The 22822-nt window shown below is 45.0% G+C and overlaps 1 protein-coding gene across 4 annotated transcripts in view; it reads left to right on the top strand.

Annotated features, from left to right (window-relative positions):
* LOC121541954 (serine/threonine-protein phosphatase 2B catalytic subunit alpha isoform) overlaps window positions 1-22822 on the top strand; it is a 96731-nt gene that overhangs the window by 40814 nt on the left and 33095 nt on the right. For all 4 annotated transcript variants that reach the window (XM_041851365.2, XM_041851366.2, XM_045208192.1 and 1 more), the window contains exons 2-3: window positions 16985-17185; window positions 22579-22703. In XM_041851365.2, the coding sequence (XP_041707299.1) occupies window positions 17158-17185; window positions 22579-22703 (153 nt within the window). In that variant the 5' untranslated portion in view covers window positions 16985-17157. The remainder of the gene's footprint in view (window positions 1-16984; window positions 17186-22578; window positions 22704-22822) is intronic.

Below are 22822 nucleotides of genomic sequence, written 5' to 3'. Positions count from 1 at the left end.
TTGCCAACAAAGGGTATATAACAAAGTATTGAGAAACTTTTGTTATTGACCAAATACTTATTTTCCACCATAATTTGCAAATAAATTCATTAAAAATCCTACAATGTGATTTTCTGGAATTTTTTTTCTCATTTTGTCTGTCATAGTTGACGTGTACCTATGATGAAAATTACAGGCCTCTCTCATCTTTTTAAGTGGGAGAACTTGCACAATTGGTGGCTGACTAAATACTTTTTTCCCCACTGTATATATATATATATATATATATACAGTGCCTTCGGAAAGTATTCAAACCCCTTGACTTTTTCCACATTTTCTTACGTTACAGCCTTAATCTAAAATGGATTAAATATATAAAAAATCCTCAGCAATCTACACACAATAAACAATTTATAACAGAAATACCTTATTTACATAAGTATTCAGACTTTGCTATGATACTCGACATTTGTTAATTTTTTATTTATTTATTATTATTATTATTATTATTAGTATTATTTAATTATTTAGAGACTCGAAATTGCATCCTGTTTCCATTGATCGTCCTTGAGATGTTTCTACATCTTGATTGAAGTCCAGCTGTGGTAAATTCAATTGATTGGACATGATTTGGAAAGGCACACACCTGTCTATATAACAATACAATACAATACAATATGCCATTTAGCAGACGCTTTTATCCAAAGCGACTTACAGTCATGTGCGCATACATTTTTACGTATGGGTGGTCCCGGGGATCGAACCCACTACCCTGGCATTACAAGCGCCATGCTCTACAAGCGCCAGCTCGTTGAGTGCGGTCTTAGTGCCAACATCGGTTTGTGGTGGTAAATAGACAGCTACAAAAAATATAGATAAAACTCTCTTGGTAAATAGTATAAGGTCCCACAATTGACAGTGCATGTCAGAGCAAAAACAAAGCCATGAGGTTGAAGGAACTGTCCGTAGAGCTCCGAGACAGGATTGTGTCGAGGCACAGATCTGGGAAAGGGTACCAAAAAATGTCTGCAGCATTGAAGGTCCCCAAGAATACAGCGGCCTCCATCATTCTTAAATGGAAGAAGTTTGGAACCACCAAGACTCTTCCTAGAGCTGGCTGCCCGGCCAAACTGAGCAATCGGGGGAGAAGGGCCTTGGTCAGGGAGGTGACCAAGAACCCGATGGTCACTCTGACAGAGCTCCAGAGTTCTTCTGTGGAGATGGGAGAACCTTCCAGAAGGAATACCATATCTGCAGCACTCCACCAATCAGGCCTTTATGGTAGAGTGGCCAGACGGAAGCCACTCCTCAGTAAAAGACACGACAGCCCGCTTGGAGTTTGCCAAAAGGTACCTAAAGGACTCAGACCATGAGAAACAAGATTCTCTGGTCTGATGAAACCAAGATTGAACTCTTTGGCCTGAATGACAAGCGTCACGTCTGGAGGAAACCTGGCACCATCCCTATGGTGAAGCATGGTGGTGGCAGCATCATGCTGTGGGGATGTTTTTCAGCGGCAGGGACTGGGAGACTAGTCAGGATTGAGTCAAAAGATGAACGGAACAAAGTACAGAGAGATCCTTGATGAAAACCTGCTCCAGAGTGCTCAGGACCTCAGACTGGGGGCGAAGGTTCACCTTCCAACAGGACAACGACCCTAAGCACACAGCCAAGACAACGCAGGAGTGGCTTTGGGACAAGTCTCTGAATGTCCTTGAGTGGCCCGGACTTGAACCCGATGGAACATCTCTGGAGAGACGTGAAAATAGCTGCGCAACAACGCTCCCCATCCAACCTGATAGCACTTTAGAGGATCTGCAGAGAAGAATGGGATAAACTCCCCAAATACAGGTGTGCCAAGCTTATAGTGTCATACCGAAGAAGACTCGAGGCTGTAATCACTGCCAACGGTCCTTCAACAAAGTACTAAGTAAAGGGTCTGAATACTTATGTAAATGTGATATTTCTGTTTTTTTTTATTATAAATCAGCAAAAAACTCTTCAAACCTGTTTTTGCTTTTTCATTATGGGGTATTGTGTGTAGATTGATGAGGGGAAAAAACAATTTAATCCATTTTAGAATAAGGCTGTAACCTAACAAAATTTTTAAAAAGTGAAGGGGTCAGAATACTTTCCGAATGCACTGTATACACTCATTTTAAATGTTTGATGAAAAATACTCCAGTCTGAATTTAAATGACTAAAACCAGGTAGAAGGTGTGTAGAAATGATAATGAACCTATTTTTTGTTTATATAATTTAACCTCTGAACTATTTTTCTTCTATCACAGTATTTTCAATGTAGAGTTATTAGCAGTGCTATTTAGTGCATTTGGTTGATTTTGTGGTCTCAAACCAGTGACCTTAACATTCTTCATCAAGAATATGGGAAAATGGAATTACTACAATGAGAAAGGTGTGACTGTTCCCTTGTCATATCATTTGTAGATTTACTATCAATATAGTATTAAAAACAGTTTTCCAGATTGCATTTAGGCAACAAAAACAATAGCGATGCGAATATTGGATCACGACTGAGACAACCTGGTTCAATTTGGGTCTCGAGGCAAAACCAGTTGAGAACCAGTGGCTTCGAGCATTGTCTTGGGTAAAGTGTGCTTCGGATAAGGAGAAAAATAAGAACTACAGTGGGGAAAAAAAGTATTTAGTCAGCCACCGATTGTGCAAGTTCTCCCACTTACAAAGATGAGAGAGGCCTGTAATGTTCATCATAGGTACACTTCAACTATGACAGACATATTGAGGGAAAAAAATCCAGAAAATCACATTGTAGGATTTTTTAATGAATTTATTTGCAAATTATGGTGGAAAATAAGTATTTGGTCACCTACAAACAAGCAAGATTTCTGGCTCTCACAGACCTGTAACTTCTTCTTTAAGAGGCTCCTCTGTCCTCCACTCGTTACCTGTATTAATGGCACCTGTTTGAACTTGTTATCAGTATAAAAGACACCTGTCCACAACCTCAAACAGTCACACTCCAAACTCCACTATGGCCAACACCAAAGAGCTGTCAAAGGACACCAGAAACAAAATTGTAGACTTGCACCAGGCTGGGAAGACTGAATCTGCAATAGGTAAGCAGCTTGGTTTGAAGAAATCAACTGTGGGAGCAATTATTAGGAAATGGAAGACATACAAGACCACTGATAATCTCCCTCGATCTGGGGCTCCACGCAAGATCTGACCCCGTGGGGTCAAAATGATCACAAGAACAGTGAGCAAAAATCCCAGAACCACACGGGGGGACCTAGTGAATGACCTGCAGAGAGCTGGGAACAAAGTAACAAAGCCTACCATCAGTAACACACTACCCCGCCAGGGACTCAAATCCTGCAGTGCCAGACGTGTCCCCCTGCTTAAGCCAGTACATGTCCAGGCCCGTCTGAAGTTTGCTAGAGTGCATTTGGATGATCCAGAAGAGGATTGGGGAGAATGTCATATGGTCAGATGAAACCAAAATAGAACTTTTTGGTAAAAACTCAACTCGTCGTGTTTGGAGGACAAAGAATGCTGAGTTGCATCCAAAGAACACCATACCTACTGTGAAGTATGGGGGTGGAAACATCATGCTTTGGGGCTGTTTTTTCTGCAAAGGGACCAGGACGACTGATCCGTGTAAAGGAAAGAATGAATGGGGCCATGTATCGTGAGATTTTGAGTGAAAACCTCCTTCCATCAGCAAGGGCATTGAAGATGAAACGTGGCTGGGTCTTTCAGCATGACAATGATCCCAAACACACCGCCCGGGCAACGAAGGAGTGGCTTCGTAAGAAGCATTTCAAGGTCCTGGAGTGGCCTAGCCAGTCTCCAGATCTCAACCCCATAGAAAATCTTTGGAGGGAGTTGAAAGTCCATGTTGCCCGGCGACAGCCCCAAAACATCACTGCTCTAGAGGAGATCTGCATGGAGGAATGGGCCAAAATACCAGCAACAGTGTGTGAAAACCTTGTGAAGACTTACAGAAAACGTTTGACCTGTGTCATTGCCAACAAAGGGTAGATAACAAAGTATTGAGAAACTTTTGTTATTGACCAAATACTTATTTTCCACCATAATTTGCAAATAAATTCATTAAAAATCCTACAATGTGATTTTCTGGATTTCTTTTTCTCATTTTGTCTGTCATAGTTGACGTGTACCTATGATGAAAATTACAGGCCTCTCTCATCTTTTTAAGTGGGAGAACTTGCACAATTGGTGGCTGACTAAATACTTTTTTTCCCCACTGTATGTGTCTCTGTACATTATGTGTAGGTTATCTATGTGAGCAAATCACAGTATACAGCACTGGCTGTACTCCAATAGTCAGCTGCTGTTGCCCGGCACAACAGTTAAACTCAGCCTGGGCTCCCAGTCGAAGTGAGCTCTCTCTCTCTCTCTCTCTCTCTCTCTCTCTCTCTCTCTCTCTCTCTCTCTCTCTCTCTCTCTCTCTCTCTCTCTTCTCAGTCTATTAGAGTTGAAGAGCTGTTAAGTTAATACACTAAATCAATGACGCCCACTCACATACTCAAACACAAGTCTACAATCATACAGGACATGCAGTATCAGTATCTCTAGTATCTTTATTAGGTCTCTACCATTACAGTTCTATCATTCGGGCTCTTTAGGTCCATTAGAATGGCTTTTCAGTGACGTCCGTTGGTTAGACTGAGTCACAGATGCATCAGACAGACCACTGAGATTGTGACACGTTCTCTTGATTAAACAGATCTGCCTCATCCTGTTCCTGCTAACAATGACAACACTATCTGCTTCATAGTGTCGAGGGGGAACACTTAGGAGCCTCCAAATTCAGTAGAATGTACAGCGTGTCCTTTTACAAACATGAAGACACAGGCACATTTATTCGCTCCAAGTAGTTGCACAAATTTGTACATAGGCCTATATGTGGAAACACAATACAGTCAGGCATACACACCTACAGTCTATGTAAGCTCAGAAACAAACACACGGATGGCGCAGCGCACAATTGGCCCAGCGCCATCCGGGTTAGGGGAGGGTTTGGCCGGCTGGGATGTCCTTGTCCCATCGCGCTGTAGCGACTTCTTGAGGCGGGCCGGGCGCATGCACGCTGACTTCAGTTGCCAGTTGTACGGCGTTTACTCATTGATGCGGTTGGCTTCCAGGTTAAGCAAGCAGTGTGTCAAGAAGCAGTGCGTCTTGGCAGGGTCGTGTTTCGGAGGATGCATGGCTCTCGACCTTCGCCTCTCCTGAGTCTGTACGGGAGTTGCAGCAATGGGGCAAGACTGTAACTACCAATTGGACATCACGAAATTGGGGAGAAGGGGTAAAAAGTACAATTATTTTTTTTTTAACTACATAAATAACCGTTACAGAGTTTAATGGCTGTGATAGGAGACAACTGAGGATGTGTTGTAGTTACTCCACAATACTAACCTAATTGACAGAGTGGAAAGGAAGAAGCTTGTACAGAATAAAAATACTCAAAAACATGCATCCTTTTTGCAACAAGGCACTAAAGTAATACTGCAAATGATGTGGCAAAACAAATCACTTTTTGTCCTGAATACAAAGTGTTATGTTTGGGGCAAATCCAATATAACACATTACTGAGTACCACTCTCCATATTTTCAAGCATAGTGGTGGCTGCATCATGTTATGGGTATGCTTGTAATCATTAAGGACTGGGGAGTTTTTCAGTATAAAAAAGAAACGGAATGGAGCTTAGCACAGGCAAAATCCTAGAGGAAAACCTGGTTCAGTCTGCTTTCCACCAGACACTGGGAGATGAATTCACCTTCCAGCAAGACAATAACCTACAACACAAGGACAAATGGAGTTGCTTACCAAGAAAATGTTTCTGAGTGGCCGAGTTACAGGTTTGACTTAATCTAATTGAAAATCTATGGCAAGACTTGAAAATGGTTGTCTAGCAAAAATAATAATGTATTAATAATTGTACAATCCAGGTGTGCAAAGCTCTTAGAGACTTACCCAGAAAGACTCACAGCTGTAATCGCTGCCAAAGGTGATTCTTACATGTATTGACTCAGGGGTGTGAATACTTATGTAAATTAGTTATTTTTGTATTTCATTTTCAATACATTTGCAAACATTTCTAAAAACATGTTTTCACTTAGTCATTATGGGGTATTGTGTGTAGATGGGTGAGAAAAAATATATTTAATCCATTTTGAATTCAGGCTGTAACGCAACAAAATGTGGAATAAGTCAAGGGGTGTGAATAGTTTCTGAAGGCACTGTAGGCACACACACTAACAATCCTACTTTCACACACACACACACTCTGTTGAATGGGATGTCTTTACCCCATGCCATTCCTGGCTCATTATCCCAGCAGTAGCAACATGAGATTTCTCTTTTTCCCCCTCTAGTCAAACATCCATTATTTAGCAGCATGTTGATCACGTTGAGCCTCAAGTCGCAGATCTCTCTCCTCTTTCTGTTCCATTCCATTCCCCCATAGCCACATGCACAGAGCAACACAAATCACAGAAAAAAACGTTGCAATATTGCTATATAGACAGTACATGACCAAAAGTATGTGGACACCTGCACGTCGAACATCTCATTCCAAAACCATGGGCATTAATATGGAGTTGGTTCTCCCTTTGCTGCTATAACAGCCTCCACTCTTCTGGGAAGGCTTTCCACTAGATGTTGGAGCATTGCTGCGGGAACCCGCTTCCATTCAGCCACAAGAGCATTAGTGTCACGCTCTGGCTCCGGGACTCTGTATGTTGAGCCAGGGTGTGTTCATTCATTGGGTGTATTTCTATGTTGGTATTTCTGTTGGGTTGTATTTCTTTGTTTGAAGGAGTGACTCCCAATCAGAGGTAACGAGTGTCAGCTGTTTGCTCGTTGTCTCTGATTGGGAGCCATATTTATACTGTCTGTTTTCACCTTGGGGTTGTGGGTTTTTGTTCCTGATGCGGTCAGTGTAACCGTGGACTTCACGAGTCGTGTTTTGTTTGTTATTTAGATACTTTGATATATTAAAGTCATGTTCATTTCACACGCTGCGCCTTGGTCTACTCTCCTTTACGACGATCGTGACAGAAAAACCCACCAAAAAAGGGCCATAGTCGGATGGAAGAGAGGCAACCCCAAATAAATTTTTGGGGGGGGCACATGGCTTGGGCGGCTGGGCAGCAGGCGGCTGCTACAGGACGTTTTGGAGAGGTGGTCACCGGGTGTTGGGAGGCAGAAGGCAGGTTGGCGAGGCCTGGAGGTAGAGCGGAACCAACTTCCCGTACTCAGGCATGGCAGCATGAGACGGGGCAGGTTCCGCGGTATGCGGAGCAGCGTACTGTGCCACGAGTGGTCCGGCACAGTCCTGTACGTCCTGTGCAAGCACCCCGCACGTGTCGTGCGAAGGGGGGGATGCAGCCAGGACGGAGTGTGCCGGCTCTACGCTCGAGGTCTCCAGTGCCTCTCCGCGGTCCCGGATATCCTGCTCCCGTATCGCGTGCTGTCATGTCGGTACGGGTTCACAGCCCTGTACGTCCTGTGCGGATGCCTCACGCAGAGTGTGTGAAGGTAGGCATCCAGCCAGGACGGGTGGTGGCCGCTCTTCGCTCCAGGTCTCCTATCCGTCTCCACAGTCCGGTGAGGCCTGTCCCAGCTCCACGCACTAAACCTACGGTGTGCGTTGCCAGCCCAGCCCGGCCGGTTCCTGCTCCACGCATCAGGCTCACGGTGTGCGTCGCCAGCCCAGCCCGGCCTATCCCGGCTCCACGCACCAAGCCTACGGGGTGCGTTGCCAGCCCAGCCCGGCCTGTCCCTGCTCTACGCACAAAGCCTACGGTGTGCGTCGCCAGCCCAGCCCGGCCTATTCCTGCTCTACGCACAAAGCCTACGGGGTGCGTCGCCAGCCCAGCCCGGCCTGTTCCTGCTCTACGCACAAAACCTACGGTGTGCGTCGCCAGCCCAGCCCGGCCTATCCCTGCTCCACGCACCAAGCCTACGGGGTGCGTTGCCAGCCCAGCCCGGCCTGTCCCTGCTCTACGCACAAAGCCTACGGTGTGCGTCGCCAGCCCAGCCCGGCCTGTTCCTGCTCCACGCACAGAGCCTACGGTGTGCGTCGCCAGCCCAGCCCGGCCTGTTCCTGCTCTACGCACAAAGCCTACGGGGTGCGTCGCCAGCCCAGCCCGGCCTGTTCCTGCTCCACGCACAAAACCTACGGGGTGCGTCGCCAGCCCAGCCCGGCCTGTTCCTGCTCTACGCACAAAGCCTACAGGGGTGCGTCGCCAGCCCAGCCCGGCCTGTTCCTGCTCCACGCACAAAACCTACAGTGTGCGTCGCCAGCCCAGCCCGGCCTGTTCCTGCTCAACGCACAAAGCCTACGGTGTGCGTCGCCAGCCCAGCCCGGCCTGTTCCTGCTCCACGCACAAAACCTACGGTGTGCGTCGCCAGCCCAGCCCGGCCTGTTCCTGCTCAACGCACAAAGCCTACGGTGTGCGTCGCCAGCCCAGCCCGGCCTGTTCCTGCTCCACGCACAAAACCTACGGTGTGCGTCGCCAGCCCAGCCCGGCCTGTTCCTGCTCCACGCACAAAACCTACGGTGTGCGTCGCCAGCCCTGTCCGGCCTGTCCCTGCTCCACGTACCAAGTCTACGGTGCGTTTCGTCGGCCCTGTCCGGCCCGTTCCTGCTCCCCGCACCAAGTCTGTGGTGCGTGTCGTCAGCCCTGTCCGGCCCGTTCCTGCTCCCCGCACCAAGTCTGTGGTGCGTTTGGTCAGCCCGGTCCGGCCCATTCCTGCTCCCCGCGCCAAGGCAGTGGTGCGCGTCGTCAGCCTGGTAAGGCCCGTTCGTCCTCCACGCACCAAGCCAGGGGCGCGTGTCGTCAGTCCGGCTCCGGCCAGCGGGGCTAGACAGGACCAGGGGTACTTTGGGGGGTTGGAGAGGAGGTGGGGATCAAGGCCGGAGCCAGAGCCACCGCCGAGGAGGTATGCCCGCCCAGCCCTCCCTTGTTTAGCCCGTATTGAGGCGCGGTCGCAGTCCGCGCCTTTAGGGGGGGGTACTGTCATGCTCTGGCTCCGGGACTCTGTATGTTGAGCCAGGGTGTGTTCATTCATTGGGTGTATTTCTATGTTGGTATTTCTGTTGGGTTGTATTTCTTTGTTTGAAGGAGTGACTCCCAATCAGAGGTAACGAGTGTCAGCTGTTTGCTCGTTGTCTCTGATTGGGAGCCATATTTATACTGTCTGTTTTCACCTTGGGGTTGTGGGTTTTTGTTCCTGATACGGTCAGTGTAACCGTGGACTTCACGAGTCGTGTTTTGTTTGTTATTTAGATACTTTGATATATTAAAGTCATGTTCATTTCACACGCTGCGCCTTGGTCTACTCTCCTTTACGACGATCGTGACAATTAGTAAGGTCGGGCACTGATGTTGGGCGATTAGGCCTGGCTCACAGTTGGCGTTCCAATTCATCCCAAAGGTGTTCGATGGAGTTGAGGTCAGGGCTCTGAGCAGGCCGGTCAAGTTCTTCCACACCGATCTCGACAAACCATTTCTGTATGGACCTCAATTTATGCATGGGGGCATTGTCATGCTGAAACAGGAAAGGGCCTTCCCCAAACTGTTGCCACAAAGTTGGAAGCACAGAATCATCTAGAATGTCATTGTATGCTGTAGCGTTAAGATTTCCCTTCACTGGAACTAAGGGACCTAGCCCAGACCATGAAAAACAGCCCCAGACCATTACAGTGAGGGAAAAAAGTATTTGATCCCCTGCTGATTTTGTACGTTTGCCCACTGACAAAGGCATGATCAGTCTATAATTTTAATGGTAGGTTTATTTGAACAGTGAGAGACAGAATAACAACAACAAATCTAGAAAAACGCATGTCAAAAATGTTATAAATTGATTTGCATTTTAATGAGGGAAATAAGTATTTGACCCCTCTGCAAAACATGACTTACTACTTGGTGGCAAAACCCTTGTTGGCAATCACAGAGGTCAGACGTTTCTTGTAGTTGGCCACCAGGTTTGCACACATCTCCTCTTTGCAGATCTTCTCCAAGTCATTAAGGTTTCGAGCCTGGTGTTTGGCAACTCTAACCTTCAGCTCCCTCCAAAGATTTTCTATGGGATTAAGGTCTGGAGACTGGCTAGGCCACTCCAGGACCTTAATGTGCTTCTTCTTGAGCCACTCCTTTGTTGCCTTGGCCGTGTGTTTTGGGTCATTGTCATGCTGGAATACCCATCCACAACCTACTTTCAATGCCCTGGCTGAGGGAAGGAGGTTCTCACCCAAGATGTGACAGTACATGGTGCCGTCCATCGTCCCTTTGATGCTGTGAAGTTGTCCTGTCCCTTTAGCAGAAAAACACTCCCAAAGCATAATGTTTCCAACTCCATGTTTGATGGTGGGGATGGTGTTCTTGTGGTCATAGGCAGCATTCCTCCTCCTCCAAACACGGCGAGTTGAGTTGATGCCAAAGAGCTCGATTTTGGTCTCATCTGACCACAACACTTTCACCCAGTTCTCTGAATCATTCAGATGTTCATTGGCAAACTTCAGACGACCCTGTATATGTGCTTTCTTGAGCAGGGGGACCTTGCAGGCGCTGCAGGATTTCAGTCCTTCACGGCGTAGTGTGTTACCAATTGTTTTCTTGGTGACTATGGTCCCAGCTGCCTTGAGATCATTGACAAGATCCTCCCGTGTAGTTCTGGGCTGATTCCTCACCGTTCTCATGATCATTGCAACTCCACAAGGTGAGATCTTGCATGGAGCCCCAGGCCGAGGGAGATTGACAGTTATTTTGTGTTTCTTCCTTTTGCGAACCAACTGTTGTCACCTTCTCACCAAGCTGCTTGGCGATAGTCTTGTATCCCATTCCAGCCTTGTTTAGGTCTACAATATTGTCCCTGACATCCTTGGAGAGCTCTTTGGTCTTGGCCATGGTAGAGAGTTTGGAATCTGATTGATTGATTGCTTCTGTGGACAGGTGTCTTTTATACAGGTAACAAGCTGAGATTAGGAGCACTCCCTTTAAGAGTGTGCTCCTAATCTCAGCTCGTTACCTGTATAAAAGACACCTGGGAGCCAGAAATCTTTCTGATTGAGAGGGGGTCAAATGCTTATTTCCCTCATTAAAATGCAAATCAATTTATAACATTTTTGACATGCGTTTTTCTGGATTTGTTGTTGTTGTTATTCTGTCTCTCACTGTTCAAATAAACCTACCATGAAAATTATAGACTGATCATTTCTTTGTCAGTGGGCAAACGTACAAAATCAGCAGGGGATCAAATACTTTTTTCCCTCACTGTATTCCTCCTCCACCAAACTTTACAGTTGGCACTATGCATTGCACATGGTGATCTTAGGCTTCTGTGCGGCTGCTTGGCCATGGAAACCCATTTCATGAAGCTCCCGACGAACAGTTATTGTGCTGACGTTGCTTCCAGTGGCAGTTTGGAACTCGGTAGTGAGTGCTGCAACTGAGGACAGACGATTTTTACGCGCTACACGCTTCAGCACTTGCCGGTCCCGTTCTGTGAAGTTGAGTGCGCTACCACTTCGGGGCTGAACCGTTGTTGCTCCTAGACGTTTCCACTTCACAATAACAGCACGTACAGTTAACCGTGGCAGCTCTAGCAGGGCGAACTGACTTGTTGGAAAGGTGGCATCCTATGACGGTGCCACATTGAAAGTCACTGAGCTCTTCAGTAAGACCATTCTACTGCCAATTTTTGTCTATGGAGATTGCATGTCTGTGTGCTCGATTTTATACACCTGTCAGCAACTGGTGTGGCTGAAATAGTCGAATCCTCTAATTTGAAGGGGTGTCCACATACGTATATATATACAGGACCAGCCGAAAGTTTGGACACACCTACTCATTCAAGGGTTTTTCTTTATTTCTACTATTTTCTACATTGTAGAATAATAGTGAAGACATCAAAACTATGAAATAACACATATGGAATCATGTAGTAACTAAAAAAGTGTTAAACAAATCAAAATATATTTTAGATTTTAGATTCTTCAAGTAGCCATCCTTTGCCTTGATGACATCTTTGAACACTCTTGATGACAGCTTTGCACACTCCACAGAGTTCCTCTGTGGAGATGGGAGAAACTTCCAGAAGGACAACCATCTCTGCAGCACTCCACCAATCAGGCCTTTATGGTAGAGTGGCCAGACGGAAGCCACTCCTCAGTAAAAGGTACATGACGGCCCGCTTGGAGTTTGCCAAAAGGCACCTAAAGGACTCTCAGACCATGAGAAACAAGATTCTCTGGTCTGATGGAACCAAGATTGAACTCTTTGGCCTGAATGACAAGCGTCACGTCTGGAGAAAACCTTGCACCATCCCTACGGTGAAGCATGGTGGTGGCAGCATCATGCTGTGGGGATGTTTTTCAGTGGCAGGGACTGGGAGACTGTACAGGATCAAGGGAGAGACGAACTGAGCAAAGTACAGAAGAGATCCTTGATGAAAACCTGCTCTTGAGCGCTCAGACTGTGGTGAAGGTTCACCTTCCAACAGGACAATGACCCTAAGCACACAGCCAAGACAACGCAGGAGTGGCTTCGGGACAAGTCTCTGAATGTCCTTGAGTGGCCCAGCCAGAACCCGGACTTGAACCCGATCGAACATCTTTAGAGAGACCTGAAAATAGCTGTGCAGCGACACTCCCCATCCAACCTGACAGAGCTTGAGAGGATGTGCAGAGAAAAATGTGAGAAACTCCCCAAATACAGGTGTGCCAAGCTTGTAGCATCAAACCCAAGAAGACTCAAGGCTGTAATTGCTTGCTTCAACAAAGTACTGAGTAAAGGGTCTGAATACTTATATAAATGTGAAATGTAGTTGTTTATTTTTAATAAATGTGCAGAAATGTCTAAAAACCAGTTTTGGCTTTGTCATTATGGGGTATTGTGTGTAGATTGATGAGGGGAAAAAACTATTTAATCCATTTTAGAATAAGGCTGTAACGTAATAAAATGTGGAAAAAGTAAAGGGGTCTGAATACTTTCCGAATGCACTGTATATACACTACCGTTCAAAAGTTTGGGGTCACTTAGAAATGTCCTTGTTTTCAAAAGAAAAGCAATTTTTTGTCCATTAAAAGAACATCAAATTGATCAGAAATACAGTGTAGACATTGTTAATGTTGTAAATGGCTATTGTAGCTGGAAACGGCTGATTTTTAATGGAATATCTACATAGGCGTACAGAGGCCCATTATCAGCAACCATCAGTCCTGTGTTCCAATGTCACGTTGTGTTTGCTAATCCAAGTTTATAATTTTAAAAGGCTAATTGATCATTAGAAAACCCTTTTGCAATTATGTTAGCACAGCTGAAAACTGTTGTGCTGATTAAAGAAGCAATAAAAATGGCCTTCTTGAGACTAGTTGAGTATCTGGAGCATCAGCAATTGTGGGTTCGATTACAGGCTCAAAATGGCCACAAACAAATAACTTTCTTCTGAAACTCGTCAGTGTATTCTTGTTCTAAGAAATGAAGGCTATTCCATGCGAGAAATTGCCAAGAAACTGAAGATCTCGTACAACGCTGTGTACTACTCCCTTCACAGAACAGTGCAAACTGGCTCTAACCAGAATAGAAAGAGGAGTGGGAGGCCCCGGTGCACAACTGAGCAAGAGGACAAGTACATTAGAGTGTCTAGTTTGAGAAACAGACGCCTCACAGGTCCTCAACTGGCAGCTTCATTAAATCGTACCCGCAAAACACCAGTCTCAACGTCAACAGTGAAGAGGCGACTCCGGGATGCTGACCTTCTAGGCAGACTTGCAAAGAAAAAGCTATATGTCAGACTGGCCAATAAAAAGAAAAGATTAAGATGGGCAAAAGAACACAGACACTGGACAGAGGAAGATTGGAAAAAAGTGTTATGGACAGACTGATCGAAGTTTGAGGTGTTCGGATCACAAAGAGGAACATTTGTGAGATGCAGACCAAATGAAAAGATGCTGGAGGAGTGCTTGATGCCATCTGTCAATTATGGTGGAGGCAATGTGATGGTCTGGGTGTGCTTTGGTGGAGGTAAAGTGGGAGATTTGTACAGGTTAAACGGGCTATCACTCCATTTTGCAACGCCATGCCATACCCTGTGGACGGCGCTTGATTGGAACCAATTTCCTCCTACAACAGGACAACGACCCAAAGCACAGCTCCAAACTATGCAAGAACTATTTAGGGAAGAAGCAGTCAGCTGATATTCTGTCTATAATGGAGTGGCCAGCACAGTCACCGGATCTCAACCCTATTGAGCTGTTGTGGGAGCAGCTTGACCGTATGTTACGTAAGAAGTCCCCATCAAACCAATACAACTTGTGGGAGGTGTTCAGGAAGCATGGGGTGAAATCTCTTCAGATTACCTCAACAAATTGACAGTTAGAATGCCAAAGGTCTGCAAGGCAGTAATTGCTGCAAATGGAGGATTCTTTGACAAAAGCAAAGTTTGAAGGACACAATTATTATTTCAATTAAAAATCATTATTTCTAACCTTGTCAATGATTACATTTCCTATTCATTTTGCTATATTTCCTATTCAAACTCATTTCATGTATGTTTTCATGGAAAACAAGGACATTTCTAAGTGACCCCAAACTTTTGAACGGTAGTGTATATCTAGTGTGTGTGTGTGTGTGTGTGTGTGTGACACATATAGCAGGAGTTGGAAGACATCTCCGCTTTATAGGCATGAAAGGTCATGGTATCTGTTGTTTTTCATTATTGCACTTCAGTCAGCAACAGCTTTAGAGCTCAGACACTGGTTAGAGGAATCTCTATCCAATCAAATACTTTTATAGGTTTGTACAGTAGTGTTATTGGGTGATGAAAACCATTGTTGGGGAGTAGTGAACTACATTTAGTTAAACTAACTACATTTTGCAGTAGCTTTGTGGTAGTTGAACTAAATTCAAATCTAGGTAGTGTTTTGTGTAGTTAATTACTTTTTAGCAATGTAGCACTGTAGCTAACTACTGGAACACAAAAATAAACTCTGGACGATGTAGGCTATAATGTTCTTTATTTTCTGGCATCAGACCTGCCTAATTCTCACTTGAAAAACAGTTTTCTGTGTGCTTGATAGGTAAAATTAGGCTACACACTCTGTTAACATATTACCCCAAAGTGATCTGTCTTTCATTTTGTAGTCTAAGACATTTCAGATTTACATATGATAATCTTTCACTAAATAGTTGTGGATGTAAGTAAACTATATTTTTCTGAAGAGCAGGTTTAGTGTAGCTTAACTTCTTCCAGTGTGACGTAATGGTTAGCTTATATTTTCAAAGTAGCTTCCCCAACACTGATGAAAACCATCAAGGCTCTATATAACTGTGAGTTCACAGGTACATTGTGCTATTGGTCAAAGGACCTACCTGATGTGTGCTGGTTTTCATTCTAACTGGTCCCTGAGATACAGTGCATTTGGAAAGTATTCAGACCCCTTGACTTTTTCCACATTTTGTTACGTTACAGCCTTATTCTAAAATGGATTAAATTGTTTTTTTCTTCATCAATCTACACACAATACCCCATAATGACAAAGCGAAAACATGTTGAGAAATGTGTGCAAATGTATTACAAATAAAAAACAGAAATACCTTATTTACACAAGTATTACTTTTAATCCATTTTAGAATAAGGCTGTAACGTAACAAAATGTGGAAAAAGTCAAGAGGTCTGTATACTTTCCGAATGCACTGTATACTTACGAGCACAATGGTGTCACATTTAGTTTAGTATCCAATCTGAATCAAACATAATTGTCTATGATTGATTGGAATGAAAACCTGAGTTCATAGTAAGGCCTCAGGTCCAGCAATGAGAAAGGCTGCTGCATCAGCAAGCGTGGCTACTTTATGATTTTTGGTTGGATACTTTTATATTATGCAGCACAAAAAAGCCAACCAAAGCAGAAAATGACCTTTGTTGCTCCCAAAGCAATGAACATGAGTTGGATGTGATGTTTTCAGAGGTTGCCTGGTAGTTACGTACTACTTTATTCGTGGACTGAGATTTCAAGTATTGTTTCCTGTGGTATTACAGCATTATTAGCTTTGAATCAGAAAACACTGCATCCCATGTTGAGATACAATACAATAATTTCCCTCATATTAGGGTTTAGAAATACGTACAGGAACTACTCATTCGGATAGTGGTGGTAAATGTAAGACCTTTTTACTCTCTGTTGATCAGACTTTATTAAACTGTTTATACATATTTCAGAATATGGATTTTTGAGTCTCGCATAAAAAGAGTCCATTTTTATTCCACCCACCACATTGTCAATTTACAGCGATGAATAAATGATAATAGACTCTGGAATTAAAGTAGGCTACATTTTGGGAGGGTTTCAGACTGACGGCAGACCTCACGCACTCTGTTTACAGTCATGCAATCTGAGACAGAACTTTTCCCCCTCTACAATTTATGAGACACTTTTAGGTGTCTCTAAGGGCAGGGTTAGCGTTATGCATATAAACACCATAATTGAAAAGCGGGTTGAGCAGTTTCATCTACAGTATTGGAGGACAGAGTATCTATATAGGCTTTGTTGTGTCCTTATAGCTGCGCACAAACATTCAGCACCGCAGACAGCACCACGATCTGAGCAGACTTAAACAAGGGACTGGTAAACCGGTTCAGCACCATGGCCACTAACAGCGCCACGCCGCAGCTCTTAACTAGCATTTGTGGTGCTAGGTATCAACAGCTAATCCAGTAGGGGCTGGAAGCTATAGTGAGCTTCGATTGGTGAAACGCGGCGCGATCGCTGAGTATTTGCATAAAGTTCTGCTTTCCCCAAATTAGGTCCCGCCGTGTTCACACTCCGTCGCCCATGCTCACATTGCCCACTTCACTTCACTTCACTTCACTTCAGTTGAAAATGAATGGCTTTCCGTAGTTTCACTGTGTTCTGTGGACCATTGAGTTGTGTTGTCTCACTGTGTTGTCTCACTGGGTTGTCTCACTGGGTTGTCTCTGTTCTCTCCACAGCCGTGCCCTTCCCCCTGAGTCATCGCCTCACATTGAAGGAGGTGTTTGACTGTGAGGGGAAGCCCAGGGTGGACCTGCTCAAAGCCCACCTCACCAAGGAGGGCCGCGTGGAGGAGGCTGTGGCACTACGCATCGTCAACGAGGGTGCCGCCATCCTGCGCCAGGAGAAAACCATGCTGGACATAGAAGCACCAGTCACAGGTTAGGAGCAGAGATCACCTTTAACTTACACTCTGGTGAAACACACTGACTGACATTCACAGCATTCACAACATTCACAGCATTCACAGCATTCACAGCATTCACAACATTCACAACATTCACAGCATTCACATCAACAGTGAGAAGGAAGGGTGTAGTATCAAAATGTTGAAGACCTGCTGTCAGAATGGGTATGATTTATGCTGGTTATTTTGTCCAGTGGCGAGTGAGAAAGAGTATTATGCCTGTGGTAGCTGTGAAAGTGGGTCCGTGGGCTTAAAGTGCTTCCGATTGAGGGACTCTTTTATGAGCAGGTTAGTCTGAGAGTGAGTCTGAGCTCTGGAGTAAACTCTGGGAGAAAGTACTTTTGTTTGGTGTATAAATGTATGTCTGTGTACGAAGGTGTATGACTGTAAGCAAATACTAGTAGGCTAGTAGGAGTGTGAGTGTCTGAAAAAGTGAAACAGGAAGACAAGAGAGACTGGGAGTGAGTTCTTGACCTGAAATACAAAAATAAACTCCAAAGTACCTGACAGGAGTTGAAATGAAGATGAATGGTAGAGACATCAAAGCAGGACTCTATATGCAGCGTCCCATAGCAGGTAGCTGTCACTTTCAGTATCATCTGCATTATGGTCATGGAACAATAATATATTCCTTAAGCACATCAGCACATCAAGCGCTCTGCATCTCTCTTCATCTTTCTTTTCAAGGATCAGATCAATGTTGAGTGTTGTTTTGCCTCTCAGACAGACATGGATGGACAGGCACTTATACGTGATGAGGAACACAGTACATTGAGGCTTGTTCGACCAATCAATGCAGCAGTTTATCTTATGAGCCGTAGTGGAAGATCGTCACCTCACCTGCATATGACCTCACCATCATGTTGGGATAACTCAACTCAATATGAGTACAGATGTATGATGTTAATTCGATCACACTGTAGTCCTGAAATGCAGGACATTTAAAACATTTAGTGTATTTTAGGTTTAAAAAGGCTTCTGAAGTTTGTAATTTCCAATTTGAAATTTCAGACTTGATTTTCCCTTTCTAAAAAATGTATCAACCCCTACAAAAATGTCCATTAATTACAATCCACATAATATTTAAAATGTCCTGTTGCTGCAGGATTATTTTCCTGCTGTAGCAAACTGGCTCAAATTAAGATCCTACATCTGTAGATGTGTTTCCTTTTTAAATCAATATGGCTGAACAGTCCAGCACATAGTTTGTGTGGGATTCTTCAGGCTTTTAGCTTGCTTATATTCAAATGGTACACGTTGTTAGGTATGCCCTACTCATATATTAGCAAGCAAGCTAGCTAACATATGCTAACATCAACAACTACCGCTAGCTAATGCTAGCAGCCCTTCTGGCCTTTCCTATTGCAGGGATCACATATCACAGTCGTAGCAAGTACATTTTCCCTCAATAAAGTACACTCTTAGAAAAAAGGGTTCAAAAAGGGTTATTTGGCTGTCCCCATAGGATAACCTTTTCTGGTTCTGGGTAGAACTATTTTGGGTTCCATGTAGAACCCTCTGGGAAAGGGTTCTACATGGAACCCAATAGGGTTCTACCGGGAACCAAAAAGGGTTCTTGAAAGGGTTCTCCTATGGGGACAGCCGAAGAACCCTTTTAGAGTCTAGATAGCACCCTTTTTCTAAGAGTGTTGGTATCAGCAAAGTCAGTGCTAGTACAAAAAGACAAGTGCAGGTTTGTTAAGCCGTGGGATTTCTATTTGCTTGTTTGTTTACTCTAGCACCATTGGACATTTTTACTTTTGCGACAAGGTCACACAAGACCCCTCTGGATTCCCCTAGTTCAGCCTGCCTATACACTGACTCTACCAGGAGCCCAGTGGCACCTTTTGTCCCTGGGCTGATAGCCATCCAGCCCACAGTGATGGTAGTGCTGATCAACCCCTCAGTCCTGACTCATCCACACCACAGAGCATGATTACATCCCAGCCATAGCTGCCTGCCTGCTGGAGCACCCAGGTGGTCCAAATGGACTGATATACCCTTTCAAAAATACTATGCTCCTTTGGATATTTTAAATGTGAGAAGCCATTTAGATGCAATTGCGAGAGAGGGAGAGAGTTTACGTGTGCGTGCATGCATGTTTGTTTGTTGTAGATAGACATGTGGTATAGCTACACTGCTTTTTGATGGTACTGGGAAACAATAGCATGAGTAAATGTATTTGCCATTACGTCCAATCACATAGGAGGTAGACCTATTTACTATGACAGCTACTAAGCATGCACATAGCTTCTTGCATATTTAATACAGTCTTGACATTAATAATACATGTTTTCAAGGTTTAATTTGCCCTAGTTTTGGCTAATCTGAACAAGTCATTATGAACAAAGGTGTTAGACTAACCATCAACACGTGCACACAACCAATCCGCACACAAAGGCGCTTACTGTAAAAACACGCACGCACACACATAAACCTGAAAACACACAACAGCGCAGCAAATGCACACTCACTCGCGCATCTCTGGATGCTGGATCACATACACATCCTCGTTGTTATCGGATTTAGTCGTTCCTCTGTCATTAAGCCCAGTAGTCATGGGATGGTAGATGCAGACAAACTTACATAATACTGCCTCCAGAAATGAAGAGATTGAAGAATGGTGTGAGAGAGTGACAGAGAAGGGAAAGAAATAGAGGGAAACAGAGAAATAGTGGGTATGGGGGAAATGTGGACGAGTGAATAACAGAATGGTAGTAGAGAGAAAAAGATAGAGAGATAATGGAAGAGGGAATAGCAGGGAAGAGAGAGAGAGAGGAGGGGGTGGTAATGGTGGTTCTGTTCTGGTCACTTCAGCCTCTTCTCCCCTCCCCCATGTCTGAATCTCCTCCCATACTGAGGCCATGGAGGACAGGAGGGCTGGAGTAAGGTATTAGAGATGGAGGGAGAGGAGGGCTGGAGTAAGGTATTAGAGATGGAGGGCTGGAGTAATGTATTAGAGATGGAGGGAGAGTAAGGTATTAGAGATGGAGGGAGAGTAAGGTATTAGAGATGGAGGGAGAGTAAGGTATTAGAGATGGAGGGAGAGTAAGGTATTAGAGATGGAGGGAGAGTAAGGTATTAGAGATGGAGGGCTGGAGTAATGTATTAGAGATGGAGGGAGAGTAAGGTATTAGAGATGGAGGGAGAGTAAGGTATTAGAGATGGAGGGCTGGAGTAAGGTATCAGAGATGGAGGGAGAGGAGGGCTGGAGTAAGGTATTAGAGATGGAGGGAGAGGAGGGCTGGATTAAGGTATTAGAGATGGAGGGAGAGGAGGGCTGGAGTAAGGTATTAGAGATGGAGGGCTGGAGTAAGGTATTAGAGATGGAGGGAGAGTAAGGTATCAGAGATGGAGGGAGAGGAGGGCTGGAGTAAGGTATTAGAGATGGAGGGAGAGTAAGGTATCAGAGATGGAGGGAGAGGAGGGCTGGAGTAAGGTATTAGAGATGGAGGGAGAGTAAGGTATTAGAGATGGAGGGAGAGTAAGGTATTAGAGATGGAGGGAGAGTAAGGTATCAGAGATGGAGGGAGAGGAGGGCTGGAGTAAGGTATTAGAGATGGAGGGAGAGGTTCACCATGTTACATCAGTATAGCTAGTGTTCAGTGTTCATCCAGCACCAATGAGACTGGGCTGTAACATGAGACTCAACCAATTTGCTTTGTCGGATAACTGCCAATTGTATATTTATCTTGTGTTTATACAGGTGATCCCATTGAGAGTAGAAGTCTATTTGTACAGGGGGCAGGGTCTGTCCTGTTCCTGTGCTATGATTTACTTTAAAATAGGCACACTGTGTATCACTGACATTATGGGTCATAGTTTCTTAAAAATATTTGTTTAATTTGTTATCAGTACCCATTTTCATTTAATTCCTGCTCTGAAAGGTCTTGGTTACCATTGTACACATCATGCCAGTTGTACACATTATGAATTAACATAGCACACAGATGACTCCTCCCCTTGGGACTGATTAATTAGTAGACTGGCTCCTCCCCCCAGGACTGACTAATTGGTAGACTGGCTCCTCCCCCTGGGACTGACTAATCGGTAGACTAACCTTGACTGATTGGTGGACTGACTGATGAAATGGTTGAGTGATTGGTGGGAGATGGTAAATGGAGACAGGATACCTTAGTTACAGTACAGGAGTAGTCCTTGCCCCCTCCGGTAAACTAGCACCACAAAAAGGAGGCTAACATGCTTTATTTATTGAGCATGAAATATGGATGATGATGTGTGTATCAGTGCATGGACATCTGTGAGCATGGAGCTGCAACTGTGGTGCTCTATGTAGGACTGTTGTGCTCTCCCTAGCACTGTGTGTAAATGTCTGTGCATACATGTGCAAGAATGTGTGTCTGTGTGTGTACTACTGTATGTGCTGTGCACATATGCTATTTGTGCATGTGTCTGTGTGTGTTTGTTTGATTCCTTTAGTCACACAAGCAGAGGCTCCCACATACTCACGTTGCTCTGAGCTTTGAGTGGGCGAAGGCCACAGTGGAGCTGATAGGAGGAGACATGGAGAGGAGAGGAGGGAGGGAGGGAGGGAGGGAGGGGAGGAGGAGAGGAGAGGAGAGGGAGAGGAGAGGGAGAGAGGAGAGGAGAGGAGAGGGAGAGGAGAGGAGAGGAGAGGAGAGGAGAGGAGAGGAGAGGAGAGGAGAGGAGAGGAGAGGAGAGGAGAGGACAAGAGAGGACAGGAGAGGAGAGGAGGAGGGCGAGTGGGAGAGAAATAGAATGAAAGAGTAGAAAACAGGGGAAAGATGAAAAAATAAGATGCAGGTTTGCTCTGTAGTGCCAGTGTTGAGCTCCCAGAGTCCAGTTGTTATTGTCTGCAGGGAGTGGAGCAGCCAGCCAGCCAGAGTCCCAAGCTCCCAGGCTCCCTCAACCAGGCCCAGGGTCCCTGAGCCACCCACACTTCCTACTGGGGGTAGAGAGAGAGAGGCCTCTGGGGCAAAAACCCAGGCAGCATCTCCATGCCAACACTGCGCGAGGGCGAGAGAAATGAAAACTATTTATTCTCATAAAAATCACATTGCCATGGCAACAGGAGTTTGCAACTTCTACAGCTCTCTCTCTCTCTCTTACTCTCTCTCTCTCTCTCTCCCTCTCTGAGAGAATCAATGAGCCGAGAAGCAGCACAAATCTTCTACTCTAACTTACACAGGGAATGCATGCATCACACACTCTCTTTATTTCTTTGTACCACACACACAGGCAGACTAACAAGCACACACACACAAACCTTTGTATCCTTTATCATCTATAAAATTCCCTCTGTAATGTACAGTATGTAGTAGTGCTAACAGACCCAGTGATAATGTGTTTATGTGTTCTCATGGTGTGGGATGTGATGTTTTGCAGTGTGTGGGGACATCCATGGGCAGTTCTTTGACCTTATGAAGCTGTTTGAAGTGGGTGGCTCGCCGGCCACGACACGGTACCTCTTCCTGGGAGACTATGTGGACCGGGGATACTTCAGTATCGAGGTAAGAGACACCCACTGAACATCCTCCTCCCTTAATGCTCATAAACTGTTAGTATCTTTGTCTGTACGTGTTTACTTCAACACCTCAATTTAATCCAATGCACATAGAGATATACCATA

The sequence above is a fragment of the Coregonus clupeaformis genome, chromosome 27 (assembly GCF_020615455.1).
Source record: "Coregonus clupeaformis isolate EN_2021a chromosome 27, ASM2061545v1, whole genome shotgun sequence".
Lineage (NCBI taxonomy): Eukaryota > Metazoa > Chordata > Actinopteri > Salmoniformes > Salmonidae > Coregonus > Coregonus clupeaformis.
This window is presented reverse-complemented; position numbering and strand designations above follow the sequence as displayed.